We start from the raw sequence: 15,888 nt of genomic DNA, 5'->3' as shown, positions 1-15,888 counted from the left end.
GCAGAAAGGACTAACATAAAAGCACAGAAGGGCTAGTGGCTGCTGCTGTTTGGTAGCCCAGTGAGAGTGAGGGAGCTCCTGTACCCAGATGGAAAGGGAGGAGGAAGTCAAGTTCTCTCTAGGACCCTTAACGTGGAACAAGGCAGACACCAACACAAGCCTGTGCCTTGCTCAGCTCTATGGATGTGTTCAGAGGGGAAAGCAATGCTGCCTGGCAAGATGCTCTTTCTATTCTGGTCATCGTTATTAAATACAATATTAGATTTACTATAGATCAGCTGTGGTTGCATCGCATGTATGCACCAGTATAGCAGAGTTCTCAGAAGACAACAGGCTGATGAGGGGGAGTGGAGGTGGTGGGAAATACAGAAAGGAAAAGATCTTCCTAACTTTTTCCCCCTTAAGCACAAGTGTTGGGTTATTAAGCATAAAAGCTCAATTTAGTTATCAAAAGCATAAGCATTTTCTGCTTCAGAGATGGGGGAAACGCGATTTGGGCAATTTCACTCACTCAAACACTGCAACCTGAAACTTCCCCGCACAATGAAACCCCTTGTGGTTTGAGTTCAGTTTATGTAGCCACAGAACAGCCCCGAGGGCCAAGGACCATTCCTGTCCCACAAAAGGCAGTGCAGGGTGTGTGTGTGTGAGCATGAACACCAGCTCCCAACTTGTGCAGACTGCTGACAGACTGCAGATGAGGAAGGATGTAAAAGGGAATAGGCAGAGGATGAAGCTTTGAAGGGGTAGGAAATAGGCAAAAAAAAAGAGGGACAACACTGGCAGGTGAAGAAGGGGAGAACATGTTTCTTTGGAAGCTTTTGAAACACAAAAACTGAGTACCTTACTACAGCTCTTATTATTTTTAGAGCTTTGAGTCAAGAAATTCTTAGATGAAGCATCAAAAATTCACCCACCTGAAGACTCTTCCATGACTGCTGCAGAAATCCAGTTCAGACACTAAAGATGATGCAGTTTGGTGCATTTTACAGTTGCTTTTTATTGTCCCATTAATTAAGAGCACAATTTTCATGGCAGAAGAGCAAGAGGCTGTAAACTGGTTTTGTGGGTAATTAAAGGTTGAAGTACAGAAATAATCTGAGAATACAATTCAGTATTGGGGAACACAACCCATGTAATAGAGACAAAAACCTAGAAAGACAGAAGTCCTGATTTCATATTAGGCTTGAAGAGGTTGGCATCAGCACCTGGCCTAGCAGTACCTTAAATGAGTAAGTTTTTGAGGATCGAAGCAAAATCAAGCGAGTTGTAGACCTGTCTGTGTTTCGGAGAAGCCTGTTTCCATTTTGCAGTCTGCAGTGTCACTCCCCAAACATTTGGGTCAGGCATCAGATCCAGCTGCTCCCAACCACAGGCACAAATCCTAACCCTGTGAGTGAGTGACACGCTTGTGCTCTGGGGACCACAGAGAGGCTGCCAGTCAGGAAAGCAGTTACTGCACAATGATTGCACCGTGGAGAAATCAGGGCCGTGGAAAAAAAAAGTCAGTTTTAATGATCAGTCAGCTATGTGTGTCGACTCCCCTGGCTCCAGTGGAATTCCCTCCTTACTTCTGGCGATAATTGCAATGCTGTGTGCAGAAAGGTGATGCCGTCTGAAAAGAGACAGTGAAAGGGAAGTGACGATGTTCGTTTCCCTGCTCCAGAGCACCACAGTGGCCGGCAGAACCAGAGTCGGGCCCAGGGTGACCCTGGGGGTCCATGGCTCAGAGGCATGTCGGCAGCTGTCTGGAAGAATGTAATGATTTCTGCAAGAACAGCACCAAAACCGAGCCTTTTAAGAAAATACTTTTGTTTCTATTTGGCACATTCCAGCAGAAATATTTTTTCCAAACAGTTATTTTTAAGGCTGAACTTCTGCCAGCTATTCCGGAGAGGAACAGCCAGGATGGTAGGACTATGGGCCTTCTATGTACAATTACTGTGGCTTTCCTAGCACTACAGGCAACAGACCCCCTACTTGTGTACTATCATGTGTTTGTCTATCTGCAGCTCGGAGAGGTAATCCAACAATATTTTCCCTCAGATTGACAATTCTGGGTAATATTTTTTAAGTGTTGACAGGCTTTTTTCCTGGTTGTATAGGACAATTTCCTTCTCAGTCTCCAGGCCCGTTCACTGTCCAAATCACCAGACTAACCCCGAAGAAATCTCAACGTTTCAGGTCATCCCTCCTCAAACTGACCAGTTTGCAAGAAAGAAAACAGCATTTGTACCACCCCACTCTCAGATTATATTGGAGGACACTGGGATCCTTTGCTGCATCAGGTATATTCCACCAAAATGGCTTTCCAGGATGTGCATGAATAAAGATAAAAATTAAACCCTTCAGATGGTGAAAACGAGTATTATTTCACTGGCAAAGGCAGAACACATTTCACATGACAGCCATGTGTATCATTTAACACACGCTTTACATCTCACAGCCACACCTTTGGCTTCAACAGAGATGTGTTTGCTTCTGACTTCTCTTTGCAGGTAAAAAAAGTTAGAAACGAAGTGAGCATGAGCAGGAACATGACTGACCAGCAGAGCATCAACAGAACATGAGCTTCTCACTTCACAAATCACAGGTAGTAACCCACCCCATGGCCACTTGAAAAGTGGGAGTGTTGGCAAACCTACATTTTCCAGGGCTGTGAAGACAAAGTATTCAGGAAATGGAGAAGGGGTTGACTGTACTGTCAATCCCACGAAAAGTTCAACTTGCTACCTAAGTACACATTGAACATGTGAATAAAATATGTGGGGCTTTTCTGTCATTAGTCTCCTCACGAGTCAATGAATATATTAGAGCTTATAAAGCTCTGAAAGATTCTGCGATGGATGCTGCTGGAGGAGTGCAGCACACAGAGACAGATCATCTGCACACATCTAAGTGATATTCATTTATGGAAGTTTTTTGTAAGAACTGTAAAGACCCCCCTCGGTTAATGACATTGTTCAATCTTCTTCCATTTCTTCATGGATTCAGGGTAGAAAAGTATTCCCTTCCCCCTTTGGAGCTTGTTGCTAGAGGCATCCTGATAATCAGACTAATCTTGGGACCAATTTTCAACTCCTAACAGCTCAGTAAACTAAAATGCTTAGGCAATTTATTCTCTGTATATTGTCAGCTAGGTAACACTTGATTTCTCATTCCATGACTGCATTTTATTGTTTTAAACTGAAATCCAGCATGTGTGTTTCCAACAGATTATCTCCATAATCACTTTCTTTTTGCTATGGAAATGATCTGAAAATTGTTCTTTGATATGAGAAAAGAGTTCACAAGGCCACACTGTACAAAAGCTCGAATCATGCAATTATCATTTGTAAAGAGAAACTGTTATCAAAGTAACTGCAGGGGACACCTCCAGGACTCCTCTTAGAGTCGGGAAATTTGAAACATATATTTCTCTAACATGAATTTCACTCCAAACCCTTCTGAATAATTCATGAGAGCTGATTTAATGTCATAGTTAAGTCTGGCACTCAGGACAGAGATTGGGGGCTTCTGCCGCAGATGGAGGATTTCGTCAGCTCCTTTGGGGTAGCAGGGACAGAGCTGGGGCCTCATCACTAGGAGGGATTTGCTACCCAGGTTGCCTTTGATTTGTGAAAGTCTCCGTGACAGGCAGGCTTGCAGGGAAAGGTTGTAGAGGAGTTGGGTGCTTACCTTCTGTTTCAGGCTGCCTGCTGGAAGGCAGGAAAGTAAAGGGGAGCGTGAGCCCCCTGTCCCTCTGCCCCACCAGCACTAATGGCAATCAGAACCAGAGCCTCTACCTTTCGTAGGCAGCATCACATTACTCCCACAGGCACATAACAGACATGATCTACTCTGTCAAGGAAGAAGACACCTCGACATGAGAAAACGCCATTTTGTTCTTCATTCCCTAAATGAGAGGAGCTATAAATTGCCGGAAAAACGGTAGTTTACAAAGTACTGACAGGAAGACCTGCAGTTTGGCATGTGACCAAGACCACAAGACCGAGTCTGGTTTTAACTACCATTTTGTGTATCTACAGGCAGGCACATTATCTAAAGGGATGCTCCTTGCATCTACTTTTTACTTGTAATAGTAAAGTGGTCAGAGGCAGCGGTGCCCAAGGGCTTGCTGGACCAGCATGACTGCTGCTGCCAAATTCCCACTCTCTCCCAGCCTAGGATGAGTTGGAGAACTAAATCTATGAGGTATCACTCAGGCTCCGGGGACTTTTTGAGCAAAGCTGACTTCCATGAACTCAGGATTTCACCCCACAGGGCTCTGGTGTGTTACTGTGCTAAAACTATGCAGGACTCACATTCCCATTACACAACGTCGCCTGAAGACCAAATGCCATTTGACGTTGCCAGATTTTTGGAAGAGGACAGAGGGAAATGGAAAACAACCCTTTTACAGGACTTCTCAGCATGTAATCCCAAAGCTCTTTTCTAATGCCAGGTGCTCCTTCCTTTTACAGACAGCAAAACTAAGGTGTATGTCTTACGAGCAAGGTCAGAGAGTAGCAAAATACTCAGGTTTTGCTGATTCCCAGCCAATGAGGCCAAATTCCTCTCCTGTAAGAACAGGGTGCTGATTCACTAAACCATGCTGCCAAGTCACTGACCTGCAACAAGTGTAATTGCGTTTGTTTTCCTTAATACAACAGGCTATGGTGCTGCCACTGAGAACTCGGGTATAAAACTGATTAGCTGCAATACAAAACTATGACAGCTTTACCCTTGGTATTCTCATTTTGCTGAAATACAACAATCCTGAATCCTTGTTAATTATTCTCTTTGTATTATGCACGACTTTGTACTCAAACAGGAGTCATAGGTGGTTACTACTTACAGATATTCAAAAGCCAAGAAGTTGTACTTAAGACATTTGAGGAACTGGGGAAAACACACGAGAGTGATGTGAGAAGTTGGTCCTAATACATCTTGTTCTAAAGCCTCTGTATTTTTCAAATTTAAATCATTGCCTAATGCTATAGACGACACCTACTGGGCAAATGAAGCCCTGGCACATCCAGCATTCCACAGCCTTCTGAATACTTAGTTATTTCCCTAAACTGCTGACAGGAACAAATCCTCTTCACTCTCTGCAATCAGATTTTGTTGCACCCCTTACACAGGCAGGCAATTTGTAACTGCTAAGAGAAAGGCCAAAAGTACAAACCCTCAACTCGCTAAAACCTACAGGATAAAAAGTGGCTTTGTGTTCGTAGAGCAAGGGATGCCTCAATTGCCCTCCTGAGACTATTACATTTATTGAAGTCTAAATAGTCCCTCTGTTTTGTAAGCTTTGTAGAGACGCAGGAAGACCAGAACATTAGGGACAATACCATTTACTTTTTCTTACCGCTGGTTAATTTTCTTTTTTTTGTCAGGCAACTATAATGATAACTTCGTTACAGCACCGCATTACCAATCAGTGTTGAAAAATGAAAGAAGCAGTGTGTTGGAGTTCATCAAATACAAGCAATATTAATGGCACAGTTAGAAAGAAAACACTGAAAATTCTCCTTTTGTGTTGCCTAATTATTCACATTGGGACTAATAATAGACTTTCAATGTATAAAAATGATATTAGGTTTATTATCTAAGTTGTTGCTCTTATTGTTTTCTAGAGAAACTGATTTGAAGAGCAGATTTCTATCAACTCAAACTGCAAAAGTATGCAGCCCAAACATCAGGGGTACTCTTCTCAAAGTTAGTCTATATTCTGTATTACGCACTTACTGATATAATGCACTGATTAAATTCCAAGTACTCAGAGAAAAGAACCCCATAAGATTATTGCTCCCCATTTGAACTTATAATGAGAAAAAAACTTCCACACACTTTGCATGTGCAGCTACAGTGATTAGCTGCATATATTAGATATTTGCAAGCTTAATTAGTTAGCTGTCTGCACAACTCAAATTACCCAGGAAACACTTGATTCTCCATGGTAATTGCAAACCTGATGTGCCACAGCTGCCCACACCTTTTTGTGTAAAACCAGACACTCAAATATGTGGAAAAATAGTCAGAAGCTTAAAAATTGATTCCATCTTTATCAACTTTATAGAGAATATTCTAACGAACCTGTATTCAAATTAAAAAAAAAAAAAAAAAAAAAAAAGCTGTAAATTCAGGAGTGGTCCAAAACTTAGCTGTGCATGGTCCCAGAAAATAATGCCACACATAAGGTCTCCAGATTCCCGAAGAAATGACAGACTGGTACGTGGTGTCATGATTTTTTAACATACTAGTTTTTGTTAGCTGCTCGAGTTTAACAAGGGGATTCACATTGACCTATTGGTCTTTGAATGTTCCTGTACATATACTCCCTTCTTCCCCATGTGATGAGAATATATGGGGCAGTGTGCTTCTCCCAACATCTTTGGTATTTGGAAAGCTATAGAAACTTTACTCTGTATTGACAGTTTTCTTGGCAGGAGAGAGCCCTGAATATAAAGCTCCCACCAGTTGAGGCACAGAGGCCTTTCTTTCCCTCAGGATTTCATATTCTACTCCATTTTCCTTTCTTGGAGCATTAAGGCAAGATCTCACCAGGCACTGTTCGGGAGTTGAATATATTAGTGTAGAAATCTATCAGTAGTTCAGTGAAGAGATTCAGAGGTACCAGAGCACTCAGGGAGGCTGTTCCTTTCGACGGCCAGATCAGATTCAAACCAAAGACACAAGCCAGGCTGGATGCTGTCATTCTGTTATATATGCTCTCCTGTGAAACCTGGAAAAACATAAACAGTTACATGCAGACACGCGCCCCAGAGAGTAAGAGACAAGACATGACCCTGTATGGAGGATGAAGCAATGATGGGAGTAGAGCCTGGCCACAGTAAATCACGTTGGCTTCTTCACAGCCTCAAGGCCAACCATGCAGCCAAGAGCTACGGGAGCCACTGGAATCTGTGTCTCTCAAGTACAAGACAAGGTATCGGTAAGTCAAGCAAAAAGGCTGAATTGTTTCCTTATGGTAGGCAAACCAACTGTTTTCAATCCTTCTATATGAAATCTATTGTTATCTCTGTTGGGGGGCAGGGAAGGACAGCAGATGCAAACAGCTGTTCCATCTGCTTGGGTACAAAGTCCTCTACAGAATAAACCTTGAGGACTTCTGAAGTTGTTTGCAAGGGTTTAGAAGGATTTTTTTTCCCCCCACTGACACATCACTTCCAAGCACCTCCACATCCACCCAATTATTCTGAAGCAACAGAGGTGAAAACAGACTGTAAGTAAAACACAGCACTGAAATCTGTTCTGCACCTGGATGATGTGTCCTACTTCTGTCTGTGGATGTGAGTCCAGAACTGGGTACCAGGAATATTTTTTTCTCTCTGTGTGAGCTTGGCAGGGAATTTGTGTGTGTTTTACAGTATCACAGTATGTTTGGGATTGGAAGGGACCTCAAAAGATCATCTAGTCCAATCCCCCTGCTGGAGCAGGAACGCCGAGGTGAGGTCGCACAGGAACGTGTCCAGGTGGGTTTTGAATGTCTCCAGGGAAGGAGACCCCACAACCTCCCTGGGTAGCCTGTTCCAGTGCTCTGGCACCCTCACTGAGAAGAAGTTTTTTCTCAAATTTAAGTGGAACCTCTTCTGTTCCAGCTAGATCCCGTTACCCCTCGTCCTATCATTGTTTGCCACCGAGAAGAGCCTGGCTCCATCCTCGTGGCACTCACTCTTTAAATATATTTATAAACATTAGTAAGGTCACCCCTCAGTCTCCTCTTCTCCAAACTAAAGAGACCCAGCTCCCTCAGCCTTTCTTCATAAGGGAGATGCTCCACTCCCTTCATCATCTTTGTTGCCCTACGCTGGACTCTCTCCAGCAGTTCCCTGTCCTTCTTGAACTGAGGGGCCCAGAACTGGACACAATATTCCAGATGGGGTCTCACCAGGGCGGAGTAGAGGGGAAGGAGGACCTCTCTCGATCTACTAACCACCCCCTCCTTGTAATACACCCGAGGATGCCATTGGCCTTCCTGGCCACAAGGGCACAGTGCTGGCTCATGGTTTTGCTGTCTTGCATTGTATAGCTCATATCTGAAGATCCATACAGTCTGGGTGTCATATCTGACAAGTTCTCTGTTATTGTAAAGAGCCAAAAAGCTGAAAGTGTTCTTGAATCCTCCTGACCATTCAGCCAGTTCTTCTCAGGCTGATGGTTGCAGTTGTTGATCAATAATCTATAATGGGAAGACCACATAGTCAGGTTCCTCTGAAGCTGTCATCTCAGCACAGAATTTGATATTATGGGGAATTTGAATTATGGGGCAAAATCTCCTGCGTAGTCTTTCTGGCTACAATTTCAAGTGGAACAGGAAAGCTAAAACTTCATTTCTCAGTGCTCCTCCATTTCTGTCTTGCCATGAGGCCTCCTGAAAAGGCAGCTCTGTAGTACTGCAAAAAGCCTGAGGGCGCTAGAGGAAAACCTAAGAAACACTATGATTATGTGAAAACTTCTTACCATATGCATAAACTCCAGTTGCTTCTATCCAGTAATGCAGGTTTCATTCCCCTCTATCTCCTAGAGCACAGTCCCAACCTCCTTGGTGTTCTACCTAGCAAGGAGCTTGTTTGCTCAGCCATGAGGGGATATAACATCCTTTAGACATGCACAGGATGGAAGTCTTTTACTTGGGGGACATGAAGAAGCAACTTACATGCCCAAAAATGTAGTATTTTCTTCCTAACTGTATTAATTTTTCCAATAATAGGAATTCTTTTTCCCTCTGTGATGCTACTGCTGCTACAAATATTAAAGGCTTCAACTGTTTTTAAGGTCATGAAGCAGGGCTGGATAAAGGAAGAGGCATTAATAAGGAGATATCAGTACCATAAGCACTGTTTCAGAGGATTGACTTCACAACTTGAGAATAAAAAGTCGTCAGATTGAACGGCAATGCCTGCCTCATGACCTTATGCAAAACACACATCATTCTCTCTGGAGTACGAACCACATACAGCCTGCTGACCTTCACATACTGCTCTCAATGCACTATTTAACTACACAGAAAAAACAACAAGCCCATCTTGTTCATTTAATCTGCTTCAGACGAGGTTAGCTCCAACACAAGTTCATTATACTGCAGCAGTATAGCAAAAGCTAAGGTACTATCAAAATAACTGGTGAGGGAAAACAATTAGGACAACAACGAGTACCCTGTTAATAAGGAGACAGAGACCTAGGCATTACCCTGAAGGTAGCTGGACAATGAAGCTGGTGTTTGGATGCTGCTAAATACAACAATGTTAGGGACTGCGTTCCAGCCCTTGAGTCAAGGAGTTCACAATGGCTGTATCCACGCTGTGTAATGTTGTACTGTGAAACCCCTGTAGATCGAGGACAAATTATTTTTTGGTGTTTCATTCAGTTGGAAATCTTTAAGGAGCTACAGCCCATCACACTGTGTTTTCTATAGCACAAAGCCAAAGATATGTACTGTATATCCTAAGGCAAGTACCTTAAATTTATACAGGGCAGGTACTCTGTGATGGCACAGAAGCATGTAGTGTAGTCCTAGATGACAGTGGAGGGTGGAAGGAGCCAAACCTACTGTGGTTGTCTTTCCTCAGTTTTTGGGAGTGCTCCCTAACACACTCCACCCAGAAAGTCAGGTACAGGTGCTGTCTTCAAGCACTAGTTGAAATGCATGCAGCTTAACCCAGCTGTTGCCTTTGAATGGCAACATTTCAGCCCAAAGCAACAGCACTGACATTTGCTGGTAGAGCTAGATTTGTTTTTTCTCTTTAAGTCAACTATTTCAAACAATGCTTCCAACTCCGAGATGAAAGAATTTCTTCCCTTATTGCTCTCTACTACTCCCTGAAAGGCGGTTGTAACATGGAGAGTGTTGGTCTCTTCTCCCAAGTAATAAGTGATAGGACAAGAGGAAATGGCCTAAAGTTGTGCTAGGGGAGGTTTACATTGGATATTAGGAAAAAATTCTACATGAAAAGTTGTCAGACATTGGAACAGGCTGCCCAGGGAGGTGGTGGAGTCACCATCCCTGGAGGTGTTTAAAAGGCATTTAGACAAGGTTCCTATGGCCATGGTTTAGTGCCAGAATTACGTTATGGTTGGACTCAATGATCCTGAGGGTCTCTTCCAACTGAAATGATTCTATGATTCCCACCTGCCACCACTCTGTGAACAACTCAAGGCGATGGTCAATGTTGAAATGATTAACATAACTACCCAAGACACAGGCTCTCCCCTGGGAGAGAAAATCCTTAAGATAAAATGTATGTCATCTGAGGCAGAGCTACACTGAGCCTTACCTCTGAGTCATCAATCAAGCTGACACTTAGGAATCCAAGGGAGACACATTTCTTCACTCCAAAATGCAAAGCAATCCCTTCCTCAGCAGATACAAGAAAAAGTGTGCAGCTGAATCCAACTCTCTCCACAATAACCTTTGCTGGCTTATCAAGGGCTGCAAGCGAGGAAACCTTGTCACACCAGTCATAATGGCTTCATTCATCCCCTAGGGGATCAGGTTTCACATCCTCTCAGCCCCCTCGCTACTCCAATGCCAGACTTCTTTCTCAAACAACACGAACGCACCCACTTCGTCTACAAGACTATCACAAGGAGCTGATGTTTTCTCCCAACACTAGACCATGTAAGGGCAGCATGCATTCAGCCAACCTCTTCATGGGCTACCCCTCTGAATAACTGCACTCCAAAGCTAGGTTCTAGCTAAGAAATACAAACAACATCTTTAGCATTTGGACTAACCCCCTTGACTCCTTCTTTGATTCCCTCACAAAGTTAGTAACCGTCAACTCTGTTTCAAGTGAAAATACACTTGCTCTGTCAATCTGACAAGATAATAAAAGACATTTCTCTGAGGACCCAGATCGTATCTTTGAAGGAATCCTCTGAACATCACATAAAAGTACTGCAACAAAGCATTACACAGCTCCAGTTTGTTGGTTTTTTTCCCCCTTTCATTGAAACATATATAGAAAAATCATTAAATAATGACAGCCTATAGTGAAAGTCACCTAGAAAGATAAAACTTGTACATTGCAAAACTCATAACTGGGAATAAACACAGAAGATGTAGTGCCATATCAACAAATGCAAAATATACATCTTCAGTATCTCACAATAAACACCCAGCTCCCCCCAGCAAAATTGTGACGATTTTTGGATTCTATATACTTGTATCCCAGCACCCTCGTGGATACTGCAGGAGTGAAATCAGACAGCCACCACACTACCTAAAGAACTTAAACACTGAAATACAGAGGGTAGAAACAGCCAACTACCACTACGTTTTAAAAACATAAGGACATCACCATCTCTTTGGCTTCTCAGTCGCAATGCTGAAAGGAACTCCACTAAACATTTTCAAAAGAAAATTACTAGATATTAAAATGCCCCCACAAACTGACTGGAAATATAAGTTTCTATCCCCCACTCTCAGCTGCTGTGCAGACGTGCCAACTGCTTGTATCTGCTCATAAGACTTAGTCATCTAATCCTTCCCAATGTGCCTCACCATCTCCAGCCACCCCCAAGCTTTCCTGTTGCTAATTACACTTTTCAATTGGACAAGCAATTGAGACAAAATATTAATTCAGAGTATTTTTCTTCCAGCTGGTACTTGGGTTTAACTTTGCTGCTTTGTTTACATATCTGAAGCACAACACACGGGCTCCCAAACCTTGTCCATTTTTTCTAGTTGGTTCAAGTTTGATGTTTTGAATTCGGCAGGTTTTTGCAATGGTTCTTCCAGCCAAGTCAGCCACCCTTCCCCTGCAACAGGCGCAACTGTAAGGACAGAACCACGTAGCAGAGAGGTAGAGGGTGTCAGCACAGAGAGGGGGCTGTGTCAGCTGGTATCAAAATCAAATACATGGTTGCAGAAGCACAATCTAGATAGTATTATTGCCTCTACAAACTTTGCTGATTGTTTAGCTGTAGAGTGTCATGGAAAACTACAATTACAGTTTTCTACTGAATGGTTTCTGGCTTCAGAACTCGTTAACTGTGTCCCTCAGCATGCTTTGCCAAGTAATTTGAAAGAAGTCTTCCTTGAGCCCTTTAGGTCTGCATGCATGTTTGTAAATCTGCTTCACTGCATGTCCAACATGAGGCTTGTAGAACACAAACACGTTTGTGCACGCTCATGTCTTGGGAAATCAGCTGAGCAAGAATGGACATTTTTTACAGATATAATTCAGGGACCGACTTGTGAAAACCGATCTTTGTTTTCCCTCTTGCACCTGGTTCCCTAATTCTGCCCAGGGACCCCAGTCCACTGCAACTCCAGGGGATTCTGGCAATCCCTCTCTAGTGGCCAGACGGGCTGCCAAGTGGAGATAGACAGCCTGGACCTTTCACAACACATTGGGCTCATTACTGGGAAAATCACTGCTAATCTACAGTTAAAGAATTTGGGTCCATTTATAAAATTCGAGTCTTTGACTTCTGCAGGAGTTGCACTGTCTTGCTGTAGCACCCTTGGACTAGAAGGAGCTGTTTCATTAAGTAAGGGGGTTGAGACTGCAGAGAAAATGGGGAATTTTTTTTTCTTCTTCCACAAGCCTGTATCAAACCTGGAGTGTTCAAAACCCATATCTAGTCATTACAATTCATCCCACTTCATGAAATTACCACAAGTACCTCTTGCACTACTCAAGACTGAGCTCATGGAAGAATTAAATTGCCTCTTACATCTAAGAAGGTTGATGCTTGCAGGTAAAAACTAGGATTATTGGTAGAGTGCTCTGTTAAAGTTTGAATTGTGGCAGCTTGTGCAGCACACCGATCTGCAATGAATAGAAATCTCTAGCTCCTAGATTGTTTCATGTTCCCTTGACCTTTCCAAATGCAAATATTCCCTGAGACATTAAGTGTGTAAAGCCATGGATCAGCAAAAATTGCAGATCTGAGCATTAGTATCAACTTGACGCTGTGCTCTACATAACAAAGCATACTCAAAAATAATGCTATGTTTTGGTGCCCAATTACAGAAAACACTATGTAATACTTTTGCACACCTCATTAACACCTCAAGTGCACCGCTCTTAAGAAGTGCGTTGAGATGGTGCATCTATTATTGGAACAAAGTCACTTACACGATTCATAACGCTGAGAAGAGATATCAGTTGCTAAAATAATAGCAAACGAGGTGCGGATTTCCTTAATAGCTTTAGAGTTCAGCTAAGCAACAGTAAATGAACATGTGAGTATTAGAAGAACCTTGCAAGTGCTCTCTGAGTGAGGGTCAGATCAATGTGTTTCCTTTAATCTTGCTTTTCTCTAGTGTTTTGATCTATCAAAACTAGAAGGGATTAAATGTACTTCTTTCTGAAATACGCTACTGGCTAGAATATGTCGCCCAAGAACAGTAATTGAGGGCTAATTCCCCCACTGGTGAAAATCAGCATCATTCCACATACATGATAGCTTTGGTGGGCTCTTAGGTCTTCTGAGGGCTAGACTCCAGCAGGGTTAGATCAGATGACCTTTAAAAGTCCCTTCTGACCCGTACTATTCCATGATTTTGTGATCACTTTATTTAGGTGTCAACTACCCCATGATCCTCAATTTTAGGCCCCCTGGTTTGAAAAATGCAATCTGGGAAAGGCAATGCATTGGACAATGCAGAAGGGAGGGAAATTTACACTCCTGTTGCTGTCTTCTCCTGCATACAAACTGGCAACCAAAGGATGTCACTAGGCTGACTGTAGAACTATTTGTAATGGATGTCCCCCAAACCCCCACACTATCGAGATTTCCAGAAGTGGGTTAAAAAAAAAAACAAAACAAACAGCAAATTGAAAAGCAGGACAAAAACCACAAGACTTCATTAATCCTGAAGCATACCAAAAACCTTGCAAAATGATGTCAAGGTTTTTACTTTAACACTGTAGTAAATTACTGCATGAAAGGCTATTTTAAACAGAAAATGTTATTTGTAAGATTTAATATAAAATGTTTTGCTGAGTGTTGTTCTAAAGCTTATTAATATTTCTATAATTTTCTAAACTGACACGAATTTGGTGTTTTAGTTGCCCAAGATTTATACTTTGGAGAAAAAAGGTGATTACACCTAGTTTTTCTCTGGCACTGAAAATTACACAACCACTATCTTCAGGCTCTTCTTCACTCCAAAATAAGAAAAAAAACCAAAAACAAAACACCAAAAAACAAAAAACCAGACTAAATCAATACTAAATAATTTTTTAGAATGGGGTATGAATATGGAGTCAAGGGAACGGACTTTTAAATATTCCAATACAGGCATAGTTCCATTTAAGTTTACACAGTTTTCATTAGATGTAAAGAATTTCAAGGTGAAGGGATGGCCAGATCACCATTTAGCACTGACTTCCATTAGAACTGGAAGATTCTGCATCCTGAACTCACTCCACTGGCATGTACTGCACGACAACCTTACCACATTTTTAGAACTCTTCAGTGTTATTTTCTGTGGAGATTTTCAATGCTGGATTACCAGGAACAGATTTAGAAAGAAAAGACTGGCCCTACTTTGGAAATTTTTGTCTATACTCACCATATGGAGAAAGCATATCAGGTATTTCAGAACAACGTAATTGTGTTCAGGAAGTCCTTGAACAATTTGTTTACATCTGGTGACTCGTAAACTGCTCTCCACACCTGCAATATCAAAGTCAATATTAATTTCACTCAAAACCATCAAAATATTGCCAAGAAATAACCCCTTATTTTTATCTGCTGGAATTTGGATATCCATCTGTAAAACTAGGCACAACATTCTGCTCTACTAACCTCTATCACCAACGTAACAGGGTTATCTTTTTAAAAGACTCTACCATATTTTCTATTAGTATATATATGGCTAAGACTAACATTCAGAGGGTTTTCTCAATTCAGGGAAATAGCCAAAATAACTTTTTTTGCTAGAGAGGATTTTCAAAGGTCTTGATTTGAATCTCATTCTCCACGCACTGAATCCAGACATCTACATTTTATGCCCTAATTTTGTTCTTGCTCAGACACAGTCCTGTTCAAAATGCTCTTCTGGCATTCTACTAACTTCAAAAACACTTCTGCAGGATACTCTTTTGTCTCAGCAAAGACTTGAGATGGCTACTTAGGTGGGTGAGAATTTTCTGGAGATGAACCTAAGCAGGTTCATTAACTCATTTTTACAGATGGGCAAAGCCAGAACTGGACCCCAAGCTCCTTGCATCATCTGGACAGCCTGGGTGAAAGTTGCACTAACACTGGATTGTATTTCAAATGCTGTTCCAAGTGACTGTTTTTTGGGGGAGGGGAATATTGTACCACCATGCCAGATTTAACCAGCCCATTTGTGATGATGCTTTTTGTACATGTTCCTTTTCTCTCTCTCCCTGACACAGCCAGAAGTGCGCGTAAGTATGTGTGCATGCACAAAATTCCAGCACGTCAAACATTCCCTTAAGTTGAATTAAATACATGAAGCTATACTGTGCTGAGCTAACATTTTTCCTACCACAAAGCTACCAGTTCCCATAAAACACAATAATCCAAATCCAAAGAATTTTTTTGTCAGCCTTCTGCCTAGCACATAATGCAGGAAGTGTAGCAATATTGGGTAAAGGAACTCTTATTAGCACTTTTCATGACCAAAGAAGTTCTTTGCCAATTATAAGCTTCAAGGTTTTATTATTTTTTTCAGCCAGTCACTCAGCTCATTTATTTCACAGCTCCCATCAATAACTCTTTAAAAATACGTTTCAGATGAGACACTGAAAATAAAAGTTTCACTATAATTTCGAAGTACTGTAAAGCAGAGTTACTGTATTTCTGCGTTTGCAGGTTGAGAGATGTAATAGATACATCACACACTGCTCTGGTGTCTTCCAGAAGACAGAATGAAAATTTTCAAATCATCCCAAGACA

At 42.0% G+C, this 15,888-nt stretch overlaps 1 protein-coding gene across 1 annotated transcript in view; it reads right to left on the bottom strand.

Moving 5' to 3' along the window:
- Positions 1-999: 999 nt before the first annotated feature.
- The window catches only part of ARHGAP8 (Rho GTPase activating protein 8), an 88,424-nt gene continuing 73,535 nt past the window's right edge, over positions 1,000-15,888 (bottom strand). The window contains exons 12-13 of the mRNA XM_065862590.2: positions 14,534-14,637; positions 1,000-6,727 (exon numbers count right to left, since the gene is read on the bottom strand). Of these exons, the coding sequence (XP_065718662.1) occupies positions 6,530-6,727; positions 14,534-14,637 (302 nt within the window). The 3' untranslated portion in view covers positions 1,000-6,529. The remainder of the gene's footprint in view (positions 6,728-14,533; positions 14,638-15,888) is intronic.

The sequence above is a fragment of the Patagioenas fasciata genome, chromosome 1 (genome assembly GCF_037038585.1).
Source record: "Patagioenas fasciata isolate bPatFas1 chromosome 1, bPatFas1.hap1, whole genome shotgun sequence".
NCBI classification, from domain to species: Eukaryota; Metazoa; Chordata; class Aves; order Columbiformes; family Columbidae; genus Patagioenas; species Patagioenas fasciata.
Note: the sequence above shows the minus strand (reverse complement) of the source record. Positions and strands in the feature narration are given on the sequence as shown.